Source organism: Polyodon spathula, chromosome 14 (assembly GCF_017654505.1).
Source record: "Polyodon spathula isolate WHYD16114869_AA chromosome 14, ASM1765450v1, whole genome shotgun sequence".
Classification (NCBI taxonomy): domain Eukaryota; kingdom Metazoa; phylum Chordata; class Actinopteri; order Acipenseriformes; family Polyodontidae; genus Polyodon; species Polyodon spathula.
Window position 1 is genome coordinate 27504231 of NC_054547.1, and position 25463 is coordinate 27529693.

Sequence of the window (25463 nt, forward strand, 5' to 3'; positions counted from 1 at the left end):
AGAGAACCAACACTAATGGTACTAACTGGCGCATATTTGGGTGAATTATTTAATAGGTGCTTACCTGTAGTCACTGTCTGGTTGCAGCCCCTTAATCACAAAGCTTGTTACATTCTCCACTGTGATCTGACTGTGCCCCATTTCGATGATGTATGTAATAATTTCCGACCCATTATTGCAAGGCTCTTCCCATTTTAATGCAAGGCACGTGGAGGGGGAATTGAGGAGCGTGTCTATGTGATCATCATCTTGCACAAAGAGCACAGGCACCACTCCTGGCTCCGTGGCTGGTGTGCTGCAGGTCACCACATCACTGTAGGGTCCTGTGCCTGCCTGGTTTGCTGCCTGCCATAATAACAAAAACAAAATCAGGACGTTAAGTCATGCAAACTCCAAAATAGTGGCTAGTTTGTATTTTCTAGATTAAACAAAACCCCAGCCGGCACTACAAACTGTGTGTAAATCAATTCATTTGCTTTAGTGTCCTACCTGGAGCCTGCAGCAGTAACGCGTTGCTGCAGCGAGATCTGTGATTTCATACTGTGTTTCTGTACCGCAATAAATAAGCTCAAAGGGCTCCTCTTCTGTGCTCCATTCCAGTTTGTACTCTGAAATATCTGCTCCAGTATTCTCTGGGCTCTGAAAGAAAAATGCTCTGGGCTATGAATATGCGAGACGGGAAGACTTTTATCTCCAAGTACATTTGATGTGTTTTCTCGTTGCACCTTTTTATATGTCTTTTCTCTTAAAAATAAAACATAATAATTTACAGTAGGTGCCGTCTGATTTTAACTTCAGTCAAATCCATCATTCTGCTCTGTGAGGCTGCTGTTATGTCATGTCAATGGACTATGACGATTGATTCTGTACTGCTTTATCGCAGTATAACAGGATTTAGAATCCCAAAAAATGGCTCACAGACTCCGCTTGCCATGCAATAAGTATTAAGCACGAATAACAAACAGTACATTACAAGTTATTAGCCTTGTATGTAAGTGCCTTTCATCTCAGTAGAGCTGAAGCTTAATGTACGTCGTTTGAGGTACCCAGTCAAAGCACAAACTTTGTTTCCTGTACAACCACAACCCATGAAACAAAACAATTTTCTCTTTTTTTTTAAATAAGTGAAACTCTGCTTGCTTCCATAATATATCTTGGCTTCTCTTACTGATATACTACAATGTGTTTTAAAATAACACTACAAGATACTGATGGATGCATCTACAAAAAAAATACTGTAACAGATTCATTAAAAAAAAAAAAAAAAAATGTTAGCAATGTTAAAGTCAACACTTGTATCAATTCTGAAGAGTCGTGACTCTTCTTTAATTAGCAAGAGGGTACAAAGGTTGTGTTTCAATTGTTTTTCAACTGAAGCTCGTCTACTTGCTCCTGTTCTTTTGCAGTGAAGAAGTTCACAGTATTCGGATAAACAGTTTAACTATTCTGGATGTTATATACAAACTGTTCTAATTTACTGGCTTAGTTAATAATAATTTTTTTACATCAAGTTTCAGCGTTTAAAAAACAAAACAAAACAAAACACTTTTACATCATGTTGTTAATTTGGGCTACTGCTGGTGGCCTTAATACTGAATACAGTGGTGCATCCTTAAAACTGTTAACAGGAGCAAATTGTGTCTTTTAAAATTGGTCTTAAAAGCAAAGTTTTGCTGTACTTGAGTACAACTGTTCAATGAACAACTCTGTGTTGTACTTCTCTTGCTCTCAGAATCTATATGGCACTTTGGGGCTGGTGCTCATTTTTTTCAATAATAAATCCATAATCAACAGAGACAAAAATTATGATCACTGTAGATTGCTCTTGGATACACTTTGAAATAGAATTGGTACAGCATGTGTCTTGCCTATAAAAATATATTGCAATAAAGCTGGAAGCCACAATGCAAGACAAAAGCTCATGATTGATTCATGATTGCTTTGCAAAGAAGGAAATCTATCTCTATTCACCGATAGGCCTACATAAAAAGTGGGACTGTTTACTGGTTAAGTCATCAACAATCAGCATCTTTTATTTATTTATTTATATATTTATTTTACTATAAACTTTACTATAAAGCTGATGGATAAAATACAGCTTTCTGACATTTCAAGTACAGTACTGTATTGTTTACAAGACACCCCTTATGTGCCTCCATCTCAATAATTATGATACAGACACACAACCAACAACCAATTATTTCTGTTTTATTTGTATATTCTGTATTAACAGGGACTTACCTCCCAGCTTACAAGAACACAGGTAGTAGATGTTAAGGTGAGAAATGGTGCCCTACACTGGCCTGGAGGTCCTGCTGCAGTAGTTACTTCTGTTGTTCCAGAATAGGGACTATACTGTATTGAAAAAAATAATAAAACATGAGGAACAAATATAAAAAATAATAATTAAAAAGAAAAAGCTAGCTAACAAGTACAAGCCAAATAAGCATAGGCATGTTTTACTGCAGAAAGTGAGAAGCTAAGCACCTCTTGGGGCTTAATTGAAAATAAAAATAAATACAGAAAACAGTGAACCAGCTGTAAAAGACAGCAACTCAAAGTGTGTGTTTTGTATAACTGATTTACACACATGACAAAACAATGTGAAGCAGTTAATGTTTATTGGACAACACTGGTAATGCAACTTAATTGAAAAAATGATCAAATACAGCTGTGTATCAAATAGTAAGATAACTAAAACTGTTCAGTCTCCGTACACGAGAAACAAAAGTCATGTGACCTCAATATAGCAGCCTCATATGGAGTGTTCTGAAGTAATACAAACAAAATCTATCGATCTATCTATCTATCTATCTATCCATGAAAAAAATTACACTGGACCTGGCGATTGCCAACTGTAGCTTACTGTGAATATCAAACACTTATGTGCTAAAATGTGACCGTTTCATATAACAAATGCCTCAGAATTTCGCAGAAACATCAGAATTAATTGGCTTTCATGTTTCTGATGTGAGAGTAAGGGAGCCAACCTTGATAAGGTCAGGGCTGGAAGGGCACCTACTTGTTTTTATCTATAGAGATGTTCAGTCAAACAGACCTGGCAGCTAAAATAAGACTTATATTCAACTAGCCATTCAATAAAGAAATTGAGAAAGACTTTGTCTAATGTGAAAAAAAAATACTACTAATAGTTTTGCTATAGTGTTTCATGTAAAGATAAATAAATTAATACAGGAGTTTCAAATTCAATCTGAGAAACCCCAACCCCAGCGATACAGTATATGACTGTAGATTTCACCAGCTGACAGGGGTGCTGGAACGATGGGTGCTGGGGGTGCGGCAGCACCCTTTTGGCTTTGCATGGCTTCCATCATATACAGGAGTTAGTTTTGTTCAATGGCTTTCAGCACCCCCACTTTAAAAAATGTTCCAGTACCACTGCCAGCTGAACACCCCTACCCCAGCCTCGTTGGTGGATCGGACTCTGAAGCTGTAGGTGGTTCCAGGGAGGAGGCTGCTGACAGTACATTCCAGGTCAGGACCACGGTAGACCTCGGAGGGGTCTGCGTTTGCTTCGCTCATTTCCAGACTATACTCTGTCACCTCACCTGAAGATGGACAGTCTGAAAACAAAGAGAAACGCAAGCAATCAGTAAGGAGTTGTGTCCTTACATGGTTCTTTCAAAATAATCAAACTTAAAAGTCCACCAACGTTTAAGTCTTTGTCAATGTCTTTTGTGGTAGGATAGAAAATAATGCTATGTGTGAGAGAGATATGCCTGTTTGTCTAACATGGTGAATTAGCCTGGGATTCAATTTTAAAGAAATTACAGCAGCTTAATGTACCAAACAAACAGCAACTGTGATATATTAAGGGTTTTTCTGCGGTTTTTTGTATTTTATGCAGTGTTTGCAATATCTTATTATGGGTGTATTTGGTCTTTTACTATGGTATAATTAGTATGCAATGGTTTGTTGTCACAATCAAACCACTAGCCAAATCTCTGGTCCTAGCTTACTGTTTCTGATTTATATTCACTACTGGCAGTGTACTGTGTTATTGTGCATGTACATAAAACAGGACAACAAAGAAACTTAAATTGAAACATGTGGTAGAAATAGTGGTTTAAACATACAAAAAAAATATTTCATAACATGGATGAATAAACATGAATCATTTCTGAATACTACAAAAAACAAGAATACATTCAAATAATAACAATTGAAACATGGTAGGAATCGATAAATGGTTAATGGAATGTTGTGTTCTTTCAGTTGTATGCAACTCCTGAGGAATTACCTTTTGACAATTTCACTCAACAGCATTTCTGTTAACAGAAATCCCATATAGTTTGTATGCAGTATTTTTAGCAAGATCTATTTCCTGCAGCTTCTTAGAAATATGATGTGTGTTTTTAAACTTGGATTTCAGGAAGGGTTTTTACAGTGATTTTTTGGGGGGGAAATTCTTTTTATTACATTATTTTTCCAACAGTATATCAAAAACATAAAATCAACCGTATCATCTGTGCCTCAACAAACATAACAGTACAATAAGATCCATAAAAAAGGGGGACTGAATATTATGTTCTATGTTTACGTTCGTGATGTTAAGACTATTTCTTCTTGGGAATACACATACTGTAGCCAGGGGGTCCAAGTTTCGTCAAATCGATGTGGACTACCTCTCAGATTAGAAGTAATTTTTTCAAGAGGCATACAGCTATTCATTTCGTGGATCCACTGTGATACAATGGGTGGGTCCTCATTGTTCCATTTAAATGTTATACACCGTTTGGCAGCAGTCATAGCCCAAATTAAAAAATTTAACAATCCTAGAATTAGAGAAATGTAGTTCTGTGCTATCTCCTAGGATAGGAGAAAGTCTTTTTGTAAGACATTACTCAAAATTCTTTCCAATTCTAGCCACCAAGATCGTAGTTTGGGACATGTCCATATCATATGTAAAAAAGTACCCACCTGGCTTTTACATCTTTGACATAAAGAAGAAAAGTCCTTTTTAAACAAACACAGTCTTGTAGGTGTCAGGTAAGTTCTATGTATAAATTTATAATGAGAGAGTTTATATATTGCATTAATATAAGAACTATGTGATCGTTCACATATATCCTGCCATTGCTCCTCGGTAAGGGTAATTCCCAGATCCTTTTCCCATTTAACCTTCAGATAGTTAGTATTAAATACAGAGTGCTTCAGGAGGAGCTGGCACAGCTGACAGATAAACTTGGTTGAAGTTGGTTTAAATAATACAGATTCCAATAATGAGTAGCTAGGTTTATCCAGCGAGCCACTCTGCACTGACTGGACATTAATGTCGAAGCTGTAAATATCTAAAAAAGTGTGTAGATGGTATTTGAAAGCTATTTCTTAGTTCTTCAAAAGACAAGAAAGTGTTACCCTTAAACAAATCACCTATTTTCTGAATGTCCCGTAAAGCCCATGATTTAAAAGCAGGGTCTCTTAGATCTAGCGGTAGGTTTGGATTTGGTGAGATTGGTGTTTGGGGAGAAATATTTAAAGTAGCTTTTATGAAGCAATGTGATTCCTCACACATTTTAAGAGATTGGAGTAAAATTGGGTTGTCTGTATATTTAATAGTTCTAGAATTAAAACAGTAAGGAATATAAGAAAGGTCTGGTATTTTAAGAATGTGGCTTTCAATCTGTGTCCATGCGGGAGGATTATCAGTACAAAACCAATTAAATAAAAATCTAAGTTGGGCAGCCCAAAAATATAACCCCCCCCCCTTATAAGATAAAGCAAGAGTCAACCTTTTTACTCTGGGGATCTTATAGTTCCATAAAAAATTACTGACACAACTGTTATACTCTCTAAAAAAGGACCTGGAAATTGGCATAGGAATGCACTGAAATAAATATATAATTCCAGGTAGTACATTCATTTTTATCACATTAATTGTGAACCTAGAAGTGAAAGTGGGAGAGAAGACCACTTAGTTAAGTCTTTCCGAATTCTATCCATCAGCAGAATGTAATTTAACTTATATAAATTAGTAAGATGGTTATCTACGTAAATTCCTAAATATTTGATTCCATTAGGTTTAATTTTAAATGGGAATCGTCGCTCCAGTTGGGAATGGTCTTCACTCGAAAGCGGAAGGATCTCACCCTTTGACCATTTAATCTTGTATCCTGAAAATTCACGAAATTCTTCTTTTAAAAGAGCTTGCAATGATGTACACGGCTCTGTCAGGTATAATAAAATATCATAAGCATATAATGAGACTTTGTGAATTGTGTTCCCCATTTCAAAGCCTTTATAATATTTAAGTCAGTTCTAATTTTTTCAGCTAGGGCTTCGATTACAAGAGCAAACAGCAGTGGGGATAGAGGGCATCCCTGCCTGGTGCCATGGGAGATGGAGAATGGGTTATTATACTGAATACATATCCAATTCACAAAACAGGGGCCAAATTGAAAATTTTCCAATATCATAAAGAGATACTCCACGCGGCCAAATGCTTTTTCTGCATCAAGTGACACAGCTATTGTAGGGCTATCTAACCGCCCTGCTGCATCTATAATATTAAATAAACTTTGAAAGTTGTTACTGGACATTCTGTTTCTAATTAATCCTGTTTGATCTGTATTAATTAAGGTTGGTAGAACCTTTTCAAGTCTAAGGGCCAGTATTTTAGCCAAGATCTTTAAATCAATTTTAATTAAGGATATAGGGCGATATGATCCGCATACAGTAGGGTCTGGAAATTAAGGCTTCTTGGAGTGTTGGAGGTAAATCACCATTTTCCAAAATATGTTGATACATTTTAAATAATGGCTCAATTCGTTTTTAATTTTTTTTTTAAATTCAGTTGTGCACCCATCTAAACAGGTGCCTTGCCAGATTGAAGAGTCATCAGTGCAGATAGTACCTCCCTCTTAGTTACAGGTTGCTCCAGTGCCACTCTGTCTACTTCTGAAAGTTTAGATAATTCTAATGTACCAAGAAAATGTTAAATTTTTTATGTACATCTCCCCCTTCTGTGGAATATAGATTCTTATAAAAGTCTCGGAAACAGGTACTGATCTCCTGTGGATCACAAGTCAAGGAGGAGTCTAGTTTTTTAACATGTTGTATGCTTGAATTTGTTAACTGGTTTTTCATTTGCCAAGACAAGAGTTTATGTGGTTTATCACCAAGCTCGTAATACTTTTGCCTAGTTCTGAGCATTGCTTTCTCAATTGTATATGTGTTTGAAATATTATATTGATTCCTTTCTCTAGTTAGTGTTTTATAAAGACCAGCCAATCTAGTATTGGCATGCTCTATTTCAAGCATTTTAATGTCAGCTTCCAGTTGATTGAGTTCCTTTCTGCTTTCTTTTTTAATCTTAGTTGTGTATGAAATTATCTGACCTCTCAGATATGTCTTTAAAGATTCCCATAAAATGGAAGGGGATGGGGCTGTAGGTGCATTGATATCTAAAAACAGAGCAATTTGGGATAAGACGAAGTCACTGAATTCCGGATTTTGTAAAAGGCAAGAATTTATTCTTCATCTACAAAAAGAAGTAAATGTGTCTTTTGCCAAAACAACTAATGAGACTGGAGCGTGATCTGAAATAATACATCATTTAACCCATAATCAGTCAAAAATATACTGATTACTTTAGCATATTTACTCAGAATTATACATTTATCGGAGGATCTGTCCAGGTTAGGATCCAATATTAAATTAAAATATCCACTCAGCAGCAGGACACCCTCTCTTCTAGAGAGTTTTAAGAATAGGGATTGAAAAAAAGAATGATCATCATAATTTGGCGTGTATATATTAGCAAAAGTGCCATTTTCAGAGAAGATCCTTCCCGTAACAAGGACATAATGACCCTACAAGTCCCCTTCAACCTCCTCTGCAACAAAAGGTTATTTCTTTATGAATCAAAATAGAAACCTCTCTAGAGCTTGATGTAAAAGAACTAAAAATATATATATACGGTGTATATAGAACGAGGTAATATTCATGTCTATTGTACAGTATTGAGTACATCGAGGATACTGGGTGAGGTCAAAACATTGCATTGATACAAAATTTCCCAAGGTGTAAAGCAAAGCACAGACAATGTAATACATATGTATCAAAAACATAGAAATACTAAGCCCATTTAAACTTAGTTTCCTTTCCCACCCCGCCTCCCTCCCCAAACGAGGAAAGCATTCAAATAACCCATTCTGCATAATACAAGAATGCCTATACTCAGTCACTAGTAACTAAGATAAGTTCCTGTATAAGGGGGTAACCTTGATTGTCTCATGCTCCCTTTTCAAAAATCGGTACACTTCACAAATATTAATACAAAATTAACAAAGAAAACCAGATCAACAAAATCAAAGAACAGGTTAAGATTCAGAGAATAAAACATTATGGAACGTTGACATTGATGAAATAATCCTTCATTTTGCTTATTTTTCCAAGAAGTGAAAAAACTGACCAATATTGAATAGATATCGGAGATGATAGACACAAAAGAGGAAGATGGGAGAAACTTAATATGCACCTTTCAACCAGGATGTCAGTTTTTCCATGTCTCCCTGAGTTCAAAGCATATCCAGTATTAACATAGTGTATCTTCAAACAGCATCTCAAAAGTTATTGGTACACCGGATTACCATGATAGTAGCCATTTCTCCACTGTTAGATCCAAATTGAGCAATACACTCAGAATATCACCGTTACTGGTATGATAGTCATGACAAGCTAATTCCAAAACATCAAAGCAGAATGCGCCTCAGGCTGTCTGGTCCTCAGTCTGTCCTTTTTTCACCAGGTCCTCGACAAATGTATGTGCCTCTGTTGGGCTGGTAAAAAAGACTCTGTATTCTCATAGTCGATTCGAAGGCGAACAAGATAAAGCATGGTATACTTCAGACCTTTGTTCCGTAACACCCTTCTCGTCTCGTCGAATAGCCTCCTTTTCTGCTGCAGCTCTGCTGATAGATCCGGGAAAAAGATAATTCTAGAGTTTTGATATTGCAGTTGCTCAGATGCTCTGGCCAGGCGAAGAATTCTTTCTTTTTCTTGGTACCTGAGGAATTGAACAATAACCGCTCTGGGTTTGTTGTGCGGTTTTGGTTTGGGGGCGAGAGATCTGTGTGCCCGTTGTAGTTCTATTCCGTCTGGGAATTTGTCTGCTCTGAAAAAATCACTCAGGAGTTTTTGTAAAAATTGTGTAGGGTGTTGCCCTTCTATTCCCTCAGGTAGCCCTATTATTCTGACATTGCACCGTCTATTTCTATTGTCCAGGCCATCATTTTTTGCTTTAAGTTCCGCCATCTCTTTAACAATTTTTCTAAATCTGCGCTCCATTTTAGTTATATGACCCTCCATCTCATTCAAGCCAGCTTCTGTTTCAGTGACTCTGTTTCCCAGAGATGTCATTTTAGTTTCCAGTGAAACCAAAGTGGATTTCACGTCCTCAATCTGTTGGGAGATGTTGTTTGATCCACTGTTTATGGCTTCCATAAGTTCAGCCGAGCTGAATTCCTTGTCTAGAGATTCCGCCATTGTACTCATAGAAAATGGCGTCAGGTCTGTGCTGAGAAGAAGAGTTTGTAGTCGGAGCTTTACTCCTAATTCTGGATTTCTTTTGAGACATTAGATGTTAGAACTGACTGTTATTAAAATGAGCTAAAGAAATATACTTAGAATATATAAATATGACGATATAGATCTGGAGCACTCATTCACCACGTCTTCCTTTCAGCCAGGCATCACGTGACCCCTTTTACAGTGACTTTATTAGTGTGTGCTGATGAACAATCAACCATGGCAAGAAAAGATCATCTTTCAATAACAGACGACTGTCATTCTGAATGAAGACATTGGGAAAGACTTACAGTGTCAGACACCTTGAAGTTTCAATGACACATGTTTACTACTCAATGTCTTCATTTTCAAAGACTTCATGTAGTCTTCAGTGGATAACCTCACAAAATTAGCAAACAGTTTCGTAAAATTTGGCTTAATTACATGACAGGGCCTAGGGTCAGGATTAGCTGGTGAATTCCTGTGGGGGACGCTTGTTCAGCACTTACCAGTATATTAACCCCTCGCCCTCACAAGCACTAAATCCATAAACATATTTAAAATTGAGGGGACTCAAGCCGTGTCAGCCTTTGTGATGAATTAGCAGTACACAGGGGAGTGGACTATGCCTGTTGATATTTTGGTGTTACAGAATCACTTCACTTTTTTGCATCCTGTGAAATGTATTCTGAAACCTATCCCGATTTTGTTTTGATATTTTTACGCACGGGCATAAATCGTGTGAAAATAGATTCCTCAATTTTTACTTGTGAGCATTCGGCAGGAGAAAGGTAAATTCTCTTCTGAGCATTACTGTGTATTCAGTTCATGAAGAGGGTACTGCAGTAACAGAAAAACAAGAAACGTTGAAGGAGGGATCAAGATCTGGATACACTTGTATACTTTTAAGGGAATATTTCTCACGTTGAAAGCTTGTAAAAGTGAAAAAATGTTATTTATAGCACATGTTTTGAATAAAAATATCAACACAATCAGGATTGAGTTTTAAAATGTATTGCACAATATATAGCAACTCCTGTTGCAACATCCTTAAATAGAACCTAATAATTTCACTTCTAGTACAACAGAGGGGATTTCAATAAAGATAAACCATGAAAGGGAGCAGTAGTAATAATCTTTAATCATAATGTCTTCTAATCTTGCCTAAACCATTCTGCTTAAACCACCATTCTCAGAACTCATGCATAAACATGTTTCCATTTAAAGTGTTATTGACTTCAAACCTTGCTAATGATGGGTTTCAATTCAAATTCACAATTGCAGTAAGCCAGTTCAGTCAAGCTTCATCCAGCCCATATCCCTCTGGATTTCCCAGAAAAGAAAACAAATGCAGTATACAGCAATACCTAGAGATCAGCAAAACACAGACTTTTTTTTTTTTCCTTTTTTGGTCTTCAGTGGTGTAAAATTCAACATGTCAGGCAATTATATCTAAATGAGCAGCTGTCAGTATTTTTAACACAGTCACATAATGGCTTCAGCTCTAATCTGCAGTTATCCATCACTTTAATATCTGTCCAGTTTCACTTACTACTGATGTATTCTGTTTTACAATATTTTTTAGGGGTTTGTAGCTAGGTAGTAAAGTAGTTGTATTGATTATCTCCCAATTCATGCGATTCACTGGCACAGGGAAAATAATGCTTCTTGCATTTTTCTGTATTTTCATATATATGTGCAAACACCAAAATGACACCCAGGTTGGTAAATTATAATGAGAAGCAGGATATACTGGATAGATGCTATATCTCAGTTAGAGAATCCTTTGCAAATTATTTCTAAATAAAGTGAGAGCAACAGCATGGGGATGATGTCTGCTTGATGGTACTACCATGTATTGTGCACATTCCACTGTATTTAATGTACTACTTCATAATTATGTTACTATCATGTATTGTGCACGTTCCACTGTATTTAATGTACTACTTCATAATTATGTTACTATCATGTATTATGCACTTTCCACTGTATTTAATGCATTATGCTTTTTTTTTTTTTTTTTTTTTTTTTTTACTGTATATCATGTATTTACAATATTATGGATTTTCTTCTTGTTACTGCATTTTGTAAGGAGCTTTGTGATGCTGGTCCACTATGAAAGGAACTATATAAAAAAAAGATTGATTGATTGATTGATGGAACATGACCCCCGGAGCTCTCGCGCTGCAATGAGCCAAGCATCTGAATCTCACTTGCTCAAAATCAGGTGTCATGCTTGACTGTCTGTACTCTAATTCCTATGATGTATGAGCCCAATCAGGGCTATCTATTCTCATCTTTTTCGAGGCATCCAGACCATAATCGACAAAACAAGTCTGACATCCAGAAGTTTGTATTCCACACCTGTAGGGACAAATCAAACTGTGATTTGCTTTATTGGCATGGTGTTGTAATTCAAAGGGTTCTGGACTTTTAGCCGACTTTCTTCCGAGATGCAGATTTGTGTAAATATACTCAAATGTTTGCGGTACCTATGGATTGTTAACAATAAAGTTTACTTTTTCAGTAGATGGGTGTTTTTCTGTATTAAAACAAACTTCAGAAGAGTAGCATTATTATTAAGCCAAGTATAGACGGGTGATAAAGGACATAGTTGAACTTGAATCAGAGCCCCAACTTCCAATTCATATTCTGAATCTGTTTAATTCTTATGTGTACTATTGGGTAAAATATAGATTTGAAACAGCTTTAGAGACATAGATATATGTATTTCGACATTAAGGTTTTGACTACTGTACCCAGACCCTCTATCGCTCCCATCCCTTCCTTCTCCGCCAACCCTCTCTGTCACCTTCCGTTGAAACCACCATTCCCTCTCCCTCTCTGTCTTTTCCTCTGCTGCTCTCCTGCACCTCCCCTCTATTGACTCTTACTGGACTTTACTCATATAAGCAAATATTTACTATATGTTTTAACTGCTCTTAGTCAAACTAGCTATTACTTATAATTTACTGTTTTTCTTTATTTGCTCTTACTAGAATTTGATCTTATTATGCTTTCATAACTGCTCTTATCTGTATTATGATATTCTATAGTGATGCTTTATAATGTGATACGTTATACCGTGATATTTTGTAACAATTGTAAGTTGCCCTAGATAAGGGTGATTGCCAAGAAATTAATAATAACCATAATCTTATGGTACTGTACTAGTAAAACTATTTTCATTGTTTGCCTTTTCCATGCATTGTATTTTCTTCTTGTTCTTGTCATGCACTGTAAATAGAGTGCTGTAAAAATATGCATTGTGTTTGTATTGATATCTTAACTTTTATTCACAGACCTAGCTTGGGAAGTTGTCTACATGTTTGGAAATTTTACTACAGCTTCAGGAGGTGGATGGTTTTAATAAAAAGCTTCTCTGTTTATTACTAAATTCAGATAGTTTGTGCATGCTCCCTGTGATGAAGAACATTAGCCAATTAATATGGTCGAGTTGGCCACAGGGCCCAGTACTGTTTCCATGGTGATATCCCATGTGCATAGAAAAGAAGATGCTTCGTGCTTGTGTTTTTAATGATGGTGTTTATGTGTTTGAGTGGTGTTTTCCATTAAGAGTTTTTCTTCCATTCATTTTATTCATGAGATACAGTAAGTGCAGATTTCCTGGGATTTATTCCCAGTATTCTCACAATCTACTATGCAACATTTTGTTCATTGTTGTCGGTTCCGTATAATACAATAGATTGAAGTCGACACAAGTTTGAAACCTACTCGTCACTGAGCACTCCATTTGAGCAGAAAACCCAACAGAGACAATAAGCTTTGTCTACAAGGGACAATACTACATAAACCTATTCAGCACACTATGACATCTAATTGCAGTTGCAGAAGTATGTGGAAGTGGTGGATCAGTGTCTCTACATTAGTACCTTTTTAGTAGAAAAGCAAAGTCTGTTTCTGCCTGCGAGGACACAATTGGAAGTAAATTACATTGGTTCAGCTCATTCTCTTTCTCTGGATTATATTATCTGTTGTTTTTTGTGAGATTCATCCTTTGATTTGAAAAGGGACTTTGCAATAAATGAATGGTTTCATTTTCTTACCAAATATACTGATGCATAAAAGAAACACTCGGTCTAATGGATTTAATCAAATATTGTAAACATAGATATCAAACAATATCACAGAAAATGTGAACAAAAATACAGATCAAAGAATGAAACGTGACACACTGTCAAAATGAAAACTTTACAAAGTTAGTATTGGGTATGCCCTCCCTGAGCATTAACACAATCCTGGCAGCGTTGACGCATAGACCTGATCAGCCTCTGGATAGACTGCTGTGGGATGTTCCGCCACTCTTGTGCAGCTGCAGCCAGCTGGCGAAGGTTGACTGGTCGCGGTTGTCTCCTGTGGATGGCACTGGCGATTTGATCCCACAGATGTTCTATTCCAATTGTAATCCTAGCACTGTGTGGTCTTGTATTGTCCTGCTGGATAATCAACACTTCTGGATTGGCTTGAACAACACAATGCTCACCACGACATCTTCACACACATTGTCTTCAGTCAGGTCTGTCAAGGGCAAAACATTATTCACTGGTGAATAAAACACTCCACCACTCTCTCTGCCACCACCTCAGATGTTTTCTGGCCCACAGAAGATGGTGATTTCAACATGTTACCCCTGAACGGCCTCCGAGCATGCCAGTCATTTTCATGCAGATGGCGAGCTACAGTCATTCTGCTGATGTGCAGGTTATTTCTTCCTGGAATTTCTCGTGCTGTAGCCACTGCAGTCTGAAAACAATTATGCAGATGGATGTGACAGTCCTGGGCCGGTGTGGTGACCCTCAGCCTTCCAGGACGTGGCCTGTCCCTAACAGAACCGGTTTCCTGGTTTCTCTGGACTAGTTTGCTGATTGTTGAAGCAGAACATCTCATTCTCTGGGCAACTTCTCTCACATACAGGCTGCGTTCAATCATGTCGATAGCAACAAGGCGATCTTTATTACTCAAGCAGGGCATGGTCGTCTTGCACTGTTCTTACGTTAATTAAAATCGTAATTTAAAATGGCTATTTATACGAATTGTTTATCAACTAATTTTGGCAATTTTAACTCAACTCAAATACCAAACATTCAGTACCTACGTTTATATGATTTGAGCGAAATATTTTGTTATCCCAATGAACTGTACTACTCAAACGATCACTATTTAAAATGTAAATAACATTAGGTATGTGCCCAATGAGCTACTGATGTAAAACTGTTATGTTTTCATTGTGCATCAGTATATATCCTATAGGAATAATATCTGTAATGGCCAGAGTGGCTCTGCATTCAGACACATAGTTTATTACAGCAATGGTTTTTAATAGTCACTAATTTACTGCATTTCAATTGGCAACTTTTTATTTAAAACTAATACAGCAGAACCATGGTCGGTTTCATTATGTTATCTATCCCACGTGAAGAATATGCATTAAATGTTCTACTAGTGATGTGATTGATGTGGATAGTATTCTATGTTCAATAACTTATTTAACAAAATATTGATCCAATTCAGACAGATATATCCTGCATTATTGTAACTGATCACCATAACGTCTGTACTATCAGAATTATATTGTTCCAAAAAGTATTAATTTCATCACAATTGTATCATCTATAGATATATACACCTGCCAAGTGTGACATAAGGAGATATTATTCCAATTGGGAGGGAGGGATTGGACTATTGTTCATGTCTTACCCCATTGCAAGAGGACTTCCTTGTTTTTAGGTTTTCCAACAATTCTTGGGGGTTGACACGGCCCTGGGGCAACGCTTAGTGTGCGAACAGGCAGGCTTTCAGAACACTAGGAAATAAAATAAAATAAATTGTTAAGATTATTTAAATATATGGTAAAACCAAGCTCAGCAATGAATGGGCAGAAAGGAATGTTTTGTGAAAGACAGTTGTTAAGCATTTTTTTCTTCTTTTTTTTAATGTAGTAGTCGCCAACTGATATTGCCCCATTTTTCTCCCAATTTGACATATCCAATTGAAATATCCAAGGCTTAGCTTACTGCTACCACCCCTGCGCTAACTCGGGAGCGACGAAGACGAATAAACTCTGTCCTCCGAAGAGTGTGCCGTCAGCCGATCACTTCTTTTCACTCTGCAGGCCCGCCGTGCAGCCAACCCAGAGCTACAGCATCGGAGGTCAACTCAGCTCTGGGCAGCTTACAGGCAAGCTTGCAGGCGCCTGACCAGTTTATAGGGGTCGCTGGTTCGCGGTGAGATGAGGACACCCTGGCCGACTTAAAACCCCCCTACCCTCACCCCCCCCGGCGGCGCTCAGCTAATTGTGCGCTGCCTCCTGGGAGCTCCCATCCAAGGTCGGCAGTGGAATAGCTTGGACTCGAACCGGCGACCCCCAGGCTATAGGGTGCATCACATCTCAATTGGTACAACCATAAAATGTGTTATGAATGGCTTTACCACAGAAGCATTGCGAAGTGACCATCTGACTTTATAATAGCTGTGTAGATATACATCAATTTAAAGGCTATCAATATTGTTTTGTAATGAGTTAATAAATGAACTTCCAAAAATAAAAACATCTCCACTTTAGTTGTACTTTATATAGTATACTTGTAAAATAATTATATTTATATTTTCTGATATTTACTTTCTTCATTCTTATACCAGCAGTGATATTGTTTACATGATAATTGCTGGATGCTTGAAGCCAATAAAAAGATGTAAAGAAGCAATATGTTTAAAAGGTTAACAACTGTAATTATTAATGAAGGCTTGCTTAATAATGTAGCTTAATACATGCACACTTTTACAAATTGTTTTTTTTCTCTACATGTTTAAATACAGGTTACACATTATATACAAGGTGCACAGTAAACTCGGTGCATGGGTAACTACCATTGCACTGTATGTAACAGTATAGTCTCTTTGATAGAATACTGGACAATAAGACCATACCAAGTACTGGTCATAAAATTGTTAATTTATATAAATATATTATATATATATATAATATATATTATATATATATAATATAATTATATACTTAGATATATATAGTGTTGAATTATTATCTGGTTGAATTATTCATGTTGTTTTCTTTCATGTTTAGGATGCTATCATCAATGTAACATGCTGGTCCTGCACCAAGGCTTTCTAGGACTTGTATGCTTTGTACTCCTTTGAACCAACAGTGAATAATTAAAATGATGTGTGGGCCACCTGCACATAAAGCCATATACTGTTCTAATTACATTTTTTAAAAAATGATGTGAATGCTAATGTGTCTTAAAGGACCAAAACATCTGAATGAAGAAACACAAATTACTCATCTCTTGGAATATGGGGCCAGATTTCCAATGCCTTTTCGCTAGTATTTTAATGAAACTAAGTACTGTCATTTAACGTCTTAAGCTTTTGTTTCTATTGCAAGTTTAACATTAACATGGAATTTCCTTCTTGCAAAAATTAGTGTGTAAAAATATACATATTGTGTTCTACATGAACTGTCGTGCTCTGCATATAAACAGGTGCTTCCTCCATACCTGACTGTGCCCTCCAGTGCTGATGCAGCATGCCCGCAGTCTATACAAAGTGCCTGGTTTCAAGTGATCACAGACATGCTCCGTGGCAGATCCACTGTATGCTATCTCCCATTGGTTTGCTGTAAAGGCAAATACATCAAAGCATTTTCACTTTGTAGCCCTCTGCAAGATAACAAAACAAAAAGTGGGGCTGATGTGGAGAATAAAAAAGTCACAGTGGATTAAATCCCATAGTTGGTTGTTATTTACCCAAACTCCTCTGGCAACATATGTATTGTTCTCATAAGTGGGCATTTTGGATAATCGACGTTCCAGTGGAATGACTTGTACTGTACAGGATATCATGCATTTGGTTTAGACAAGCCAGGGTTGTGTTTTGGATAATTGAGAGCAAAATGTATGTACTGCATCTCTTGATGATGTGTTGCCATAAAACAGTGAAATAGGGCAGGTGCAGACAATAATTCAAGGAAAGCAAGTCCAGCAAATTCATATACATGATATGTGCTTACCATCCGAGTTTCCTTCTGATATTTCCAAGAGGTATTTCAAGATTTCTGAACCTCCATTGTCTTGTGGGGGATCTGTAAGGTAAACACGAGCACAAAGAGGTTTTGTTTTATATTAGCAAGCAAAGAAAACAGTAGAACTGTTTCTCAACCCACACCACAAAGTGTACTGATCAGACATAAACAGAGGCTATGGAACGAACTTTCATAGAGTCCTGTAGTTGTTCCACAAGAAACGTTCACTGAGAATTCTGTTTATATGGCAAGTACAATAGATGGAAAATAAAGTTTTAACTTAACAGCAGAATTACTTTCCTTACAGATAAACTCTACTTCCACTTAACAAAGCGGCACCATTTGGAATGGTGTGATTCACCCATTCATTCTGTCGTTGGATTTGAAGATAAGAAGTTATCTTCTTATCCAAGACTCCAAAATAAAATTACGGTAAAATAAATACAAATAAAAAGCTTTCAGGAACACGTTAAACCCCCCCCCCCCCACCCCCCCAAGAGATCAGGCATGTCAATCAACACCTATGTCTGGGGCACACAAATTCAAGATTACCTTTTATTAAATTCTGAAATCCCTCTCCTGACAAAAAGACACATTCACTAAATAGCCAGGGGTCAGCAACTTGTCCATACACAGACACGCATGTCCATGGCAAGAGCTATCAGTGTCCATGGCAGTGATAATGTCTAACACACACGCAAACACACACTTCCGTTTTGTTTGTCCGTGGACAATAACATGTTGGTGTTTTTTTTTTTTTTTTTTTTAAATGTCAAAGAAATACTGGCTTCATGATTGGTGAATTCCTCATACTGTACAATCACATAACATGAGAATCAATGGCGGAAAGTTTAAAACAGTTGTTAAGATATTGTTGATTTATTAGCTTGCAGTGCATGATTAATATAAAAAATGCAGACAGCTAACAAATAAAAAAAAAACTACATTCATTTCAACAGAAGATGGTGTTCAGAGCTACGAAAAAGAGATGTTGCATGCAGATGGTGGGATTCTGTTTTGCTCAACTTTTAATGTGTCTTTGGATTATCTAAGAAAAGGTACTATTGACAAACATCTATACAGCACAGTACACAAAAACAAGATAAGTGACCGGGGCACCGTTCTGCATCTGCTGGACTTTTATGTTGTCATGTTTGTTTGTGTGGTCTGTCTTGTCCTGTGTACATGTTACATGTATTGTAAGGGTGCAACCATGCCACTTAGAATGGGGAAAGGAGCAGGGATAGACCTGGTTGGTCAGTCTGAGTTGAGTGGGAGGGAGCAGTGAAAGGGGTATAAGTACTGCTTGCGTGGGAATGTGAGAGAGAGAGTTGCAGGTTCGAGTTGTGAACAGGTGAATGTACAGAGCTGGGTTAATTACAGAGAGAAAGAGTGCCTGCGAGAAAGTGTGTGTGACCGAAACCTGGGAGTGGCTTAGAGCGGGATCCTAAGTGAGAGACAGAGAGAGAGAGCCAGAGAAAGCGAAAGTGTAGGATAGTGATAGAAAGAGATCATTAATTTTATTGTTTTTGTAGCGTGATCTTCGCCCAAACAGGGACCGTGTTCATTTCTACCAATAAATTGGTTTACAATTGTACATGGCAACGTCTCCGTCTTTTGATTAATCTTCAAGGGCATGGGTCATTACAATATAATTTTTTTTAGGTTGTTAGGCTCCAGTGACATATATGATGTTATATCATTTACTAATAATTTGACGGTATCTGTGGTTTTAAAACTTACTAAAAAAAGTATTTCTACATAATACTAGACATGTACAGTGTGTATAAAGAAAAACACAAAGCTTCGGTCTCATCATTTCAGGTTTGCAATTAAAATGTATCCTATGTTTAATATTTTGGGATTAAAGGCAGGAATATAGGCTATAGCAATTACACAGTCATTGTAATTAATGTGTCAACATAACAGGTTAACAAAAATTTTAAATTTTGCTGAATATGTCATTCAAGGTTGTTTTTAAAAAAATCTATTTTGTCTGCTTGTTTTTTTTCAGCCAACATAGTTACATTTTTAAAGACTGTTTCAATAGCGACTCGAGTTCCGATGTTACAATGTACTCGTACATCCTCAGACAGTCCGGGATATATGAAGATTGCGAGGCACCTCTATAAGCAACACTTTCTGCTATGTTCATATATTTATATATTCACCATGTACTTGTGATATTTAAGTAGGCTGTGCTTTAAAATATACATAATAAACTGTAAATGTTCAATAAATTAATGTACACAGAGTGCGAGTTGAGGTGCAGTCATAAATACAAGCAATCAAACGACATCTAATGTTAGAAAAATGAAGTTTCGCCAAACACCTTTTGAAATGTAAATAGTGAACTTTTAATTGGCTGAGCGAGTGCTTTGCTGTCTTTTGATTAATATTACAGAATAAATCAGAGAGAGATCAAGTAAAACAAACACATATTTATTTGAGTTAAACATAAATGTTGCATTAACAATTTATTTTCTCTGCTTTGACTGTCTCGCAGGACGCTGTGATTTAGGACAAGACCCCTGCCCTCCTCCTATGGAGTGCGTTTATTTTGTCCTTAATGTTACATTGAAGTTAATGTTCTCGCTGATTCAGCACCAAAAAGCCTCTCATAATTCCCCACCACTTCTTCTGCTAATACATTTAGCTCCTGGTCTGTAAACTTTAGATTCCTCATTATTTCCTCCTTTGTCACTGTCATTTGTCACCTTACTTACCTTTTCTTTAGAGCGCCCATATATATATATATATATATATATATATATATATATATATATATATATATATATATATATATATATATATAGATAGATAGATAGATAGATAGATAGATAGATTATTGTGAGCAGGGAGAGGGTTAATTTCATTTGGGTTTAAGGGTAATATTTGTGTTCATTATTTTATTGTTAATTATCTCCTGCACCTATACCATTGTAAATTAAAGCCAGGTTCAGGGTATTTAAGAAAGGTAGCCAGTTTGTCCAGGGCTGCTGTGGAGAAAGAAGCAGAAAGTGTGTGTGCCCTGTTTCTGAGCAGTCACAACGCGTAGGACTAAGATTGTGTTTTTGTGTACCGGTAAACAGCTTAGCTGTCCAGTGTGTTAGGTACGGTGTCTGTGTAGTTAGTGCTCCAGTGGGAGCTAGGTGTTTATTTTGTGTTTTGTTTGTTTCCTTTTGTGTTTTTGTATTTATTAAAAAATAGCACACAAGAGCTGAAAAACTTATATTTCTGTATCCTGGGTCCTGTTTTAAAGGGGCAACAAACCATAGTGAGTGTTTGCTTTATATACTATATATATATATATATATATATATATATATATATATATATATATATATATATATATATAATAAAGAGAGAGAGAGAGAGTTAATCAAGAACATTCCTATGAATAATGAGTATCAGGACTGGGATGAATTCCTGTTTCTCGATTCCAATTCATTTTTCCTTAAAAAGGAATTGGAATTGACATTTTAGAGACACAGTAATTATTGAGATTGTTCAACTGCTGTAATTTGAAGTCTCTTTAATAGAACAACAGTGACTTCAATTAAAGTAGTGTGTTGCCATTGTGAGAAGCTCATTTAAACAGAATACTCCTAATTGTGATTTTGATCAATGATGTGTTGGAATTTATTAACAGGAAACTGGAATTGGAAAACAGGAATTGACCCCAACTATGATGAGTACTGGCAAAGACAACAGCCACAACATTGTTGGTTAAGTTTCTATGAAATGCAGATCTTGAGTTGCCAACATACCCCATTTCACACATAAGCTGTGAGGTGTAATGGCTCCTTTGGTACAAGGCCTGGAAGGAGGTCCGGGCCTGTCTGGACTTGTGGTGCAAACAAGGACCTCACTGGGGCTGCTTTTCCCTTCCACATTGGAGGCAATGAGCTGAAAAAGTATATGACAAACACAGTAAGTATGATGTCCAGGGTGTAAATTAAGTCACAGGATATGAGCAAATGAATATTGCTTTCTGCTGCCAATATAAGTGTTGTGCAATGTATTGCAGGAATGGGTTGTTAGGTTGGCAAGCAAAGGGACATTAGCTTTTTATTTTAAACACCTCCCTGATTCGTAAACACTGCGTCTGTCCTGTGACTTTATTCACATCCGTATTTACTGGGATGTCAAATCCACTGCGTGATTTTTTTTTTTTTTTTATTAAAATGGCAATTGTTGGTTTTGTGCTGAAAGACTCCTTACCTTTCCCAATCTTTCTAATTTAGTGTATCAACCTAATTATGTATTTATCCTTTATGAGCTTTATTTTAATTCTTACAAAACATGAGTCAACACTGAAGTTCTCTCTTATTGAGAGAGAAAGAGCCAACCGCACAACTCAACCAATTATAAGCTGACAAACTCAAAATACTGTCATAAAAATATTCAACGTTTAATTGTTGTATGGGGAACTTTTAAGGGGACGTACAAATGGATAGATAAGACATAATTCGAAAATAAAAGCAAGTGAAGGGTGAGTAGTTAAAACTTTACACAAATCTATCTGTCCACTACACAGTGATGGCACTACTATAAAGACACTGGCTGATACAACCTACATTATATAAGCATCTATGGCATATATATATATATATATATAGTACAGGTCTCTCTGACCTGCAATATTAGAATCATACTCATGGTGACTGGTGCACACGTTTAGCTGAGCATAACTACATGTCATGTGAATGCTGCTCAGGTATTAACCATTACAAATATTCTGCTTTATACAATTGTATATCTCTGTGCACAGATGTGCCCTCAGTTCCTTCAATAAAACTGAGCCTGTACTTTTGTTTCAATCAATATTCACTGGCTGCACTTTTGCTTTTAATCAATACTCTATCCGTGCCAAAATTAACTAACCTGAGAAGAAAAATAACAAAGGCAGAAACAAACCCCAGTGCGGCTCAGGTCTTGCATAACACTGCAGGTGCACACAGACATTACAAAACAATGAGAAGAATACATGCTGGAGGGGGGATTCAGAGGAACCAATAACTGTCTTTAAAAACATTTCCTGATTCTCTTCTTTCAATTTCTAAGGAATACATGTTTGTTGTTGTCTATAATGCGAAAAACAAAATCATGTGGTCATGTTTATCACTGTTTTAAAAAATATAGATTACAGTGTGTGTATGTGGGGGGGGGTGGACTGTGAGAAATTCAAACAACAAAAACATCACATTTGTTTTAGTACTTATCATACAAGCAGACCATGGGAACACCCAGGATATTTGATAGTTTCATCCCCACAGTTTTCAATCTGTCACCATGCGTATTGAAAAGTGCCAATATGATTATTTTCTAGCACTAGTGACTGAACACAGATAAACACATTGTCCTGGTTGGCTCCAAACAGTGATGAGTGTGTCTTTTTTTGTTATGAATGCATTTGGTTATTGCTTTAAACAGATTCACATAACTCTTAAATGCTTGTCTAACAAAAGCAGCAGGTTGTTTATTTCTGTGATTAATTTGGTAACAATTACATATCTCTCGTCATAATTAGAATAGGCAGCACTCATTTTATAAATATATTTTGCATGGACAATATTTTCATTTTGTCACATGGGGTAAGGGGGGAAATGGCAACCTCATATGAGGCTATCCCGCATGACCTCATATAAGACTAGAAGAGAGTTGTTTTTTTGTCCCCTTATGGGGTTGCCATGCATGAAAGGGTTAAGCAATCCCACTGTCACTATAGAATTATTATTTTGCACTATTGATATTAAGGAGTGTACTACAATAAAAGCACTGAATACATTCTACATATAAAATTCTTCAAGTACAATAGATGAGCCGTCTTAACTGAACAGATTAATTGGAAATCAATAATAAAACAGATTTACTAGTGTGGGAGGTGAAGACCAATGCAAAATAATTTGTTTACAAATCAAATATCAATAAGCAGAGAAGTGGTCTTTGGTATCCTAATTAAAATGCAGACCAAGGTTAGCACAGACCAAGGTTAGCACTAATCTTGCCTTACCTCTAAGATAACTTAATGTTTTTCAGAATTAGTGCCACACATGTTCAAAGTCTCATTTAAGGGTAACATAGTTTCTTCTCAAAACACTACATTACAACAGTACATCACTTGTGAAAATACAGAAGCAATTTGTAGTTATACAGAAAGGTGATTTCTAATTATTGGCCTTGAAATACTGCCTTGAAATGGTTTGAATCACTGTTTAGGTTCTTATGGTCTTAGTCTAACAAAGCATAACCAAAATTTTGAACCCAGTGCCTTGGCTCAATTCAACTTGCTAGGTTTCATCCATAACTCAACCCCCCTAGACAGTTCCATTCACCTAGGCAACTACACTGTCTGGACACTTTACTATGATGTGTCTACCCCATCAGATTTGGCAAATCCCTGGTGTGGGGCATGTTCTCCTGGTATACCTTGCATCACTTGATTACCCTGGAAGGCTGAACAAATGTGTAGTTTACTTAAGCATCTTTTTGGATCAAGTTCACCTAACAATGCTGCACATGTAAGCTGCTGGTAATTTTGACTTTTAAAACAAAAATGCACCCATCTATCATGCATTAATGGTTTTAAGAGCATGACAAGAGATTTCAGACATCTTCCATGTCCACCACAATCCTTGGGCATCTCAATCCAGTTGAGCATGTTTGAGATGAACTTGAACAAAGCATTTGACATCACAATCGTCTGACCTGAATGGATTGACGTCCCTTGAGACACCGTTCAGCATCTAGTGGAGTCTATGCTATATCTTGTCAAGGCTGTGTTCAGGACAAACATTTGCACAACCAGATGGATCTTAATAACGTGGCAAGGAAGTGCATGTGCCTTATGTGTGCAGTAAATTGAGCTTTAAAAATAACAAACCACTGCAGTTATTTGTTGACAAAAAATCACTAACAAATAGCATTACTCAATACAGACAGGCACTGTAGCAGTACTGCCATGTAAAATGTAATCTTTCAGCTTATTATAGAAAAGAATGCTGTGTGAATGTAAATAAACACTTTGGCAACACTTGCAGTATTTATTCTGGCAGTGTGTTTTTTAATTAAAAATGTATTCTGTCTTCTTTCTGCAAGAGTAGTGAAAGAGTGGTAAGGAATCATTGCCTGGTAATGCCCCTAACATCTGACTGCACACACATTTATCTTTTTCAACAGGACTTAAAACGTTACAACAGCAAACATCCCTGACTTTAAATAATAAATGGCCTTTAGATTGATTTGTGTGTGTGTGCATTGCTTATACCTGGTCTTTCAAATGCTATTTGAATTTAACTGGTGACTATGTGTTCCTGTCTGGGGATCTAATAGTTTCTAATGGAATCAACAGTCAGGTGCCTCCACACTTGTGCAGACGTTAACGTATCTAACTCTCATGAGCCCATCACTTCACCTCAACTGTAAAGCACTTTTAACGTATGACCTCATTTAGCGCAAGTATCACTGTAAGTGTGCTAACTGATTAACAAGATACTGTCTTAGCTTGACAAATTAGTCCTTCTAACATTACCAGTAAAGGCACCTTGTCTGCCACTGCTAACTGCAAGAACTCATTAGAGGACTTTTCAGCCATTTGTAAATTAACTTTTTGGCCAGTGTAATTAAGTGGGAATCATAAATGGCTGGTATTGTGGAAAGATTGTAAATAGTGTTAGTCTTGTCAGTATTGATGAATTAGTTAAACAAGAATTTTCCACTAAATTCCGTGTTAACATGGGAGGAGGAGTTGTTGTGTCACTGAAAACCTTTGACCTCATCCTGGTTCACCTTGTTTCTTTTGAAAGGTAAATCAGATGTAAAATTTGTTGGTGAACATAAAATAAGAGTATATTACAAGTCAAGATGGTTAATT

The 25463-nt window shown here is 36.7% G+C and overlaps 1 protein-coding gene across 2 annotated transcripts in view; it reads right to left on the reverse strand.

Annotated features, from left to right (window-relative positions):
* Positions 1 to 25463, reverse strand: part of LOC121326989 (fibronectin type III domain-containing protein 3B-like) — a 247757-nt gene that overhangs the window by 34879 nt on the left and 187415 nt on the right. For both annotated transcript variants that reach the window (XM_041270704.1, XM_041270703.1), the window contains 8 exons: positions 21358 to 21496; positions 17576 to 17647; positions 17064 to 17182; positions 15247 to 15352; positions 3421 to 3584; positions 2242 to 2355; positions 490 to 639; positions 65 to 345 (listed from right to left, as the gene is read on the reverse strand). In XM_041270704.1, the coding sequence (XP_041126638.1) occupies positions 65 to 345; positions 490 to 639; positions 2242 to 2355; positions 3421 to 3584; positions 15247 to 15352; positions 17064 to 17182; positions 17576 to 17647; positions 21358 to 21496 (1145 nt within the window). The remainder of the gene's footprint in view (positions 1 to 64; positions 346 to 489; positions 640 to 2241; positions 2356 to 3420; positions 3585 to 15246; positions 15353 to 17063; positions 17183 to 17575; positions 17648 to 21357; positions 21497 to 25463) is intronic.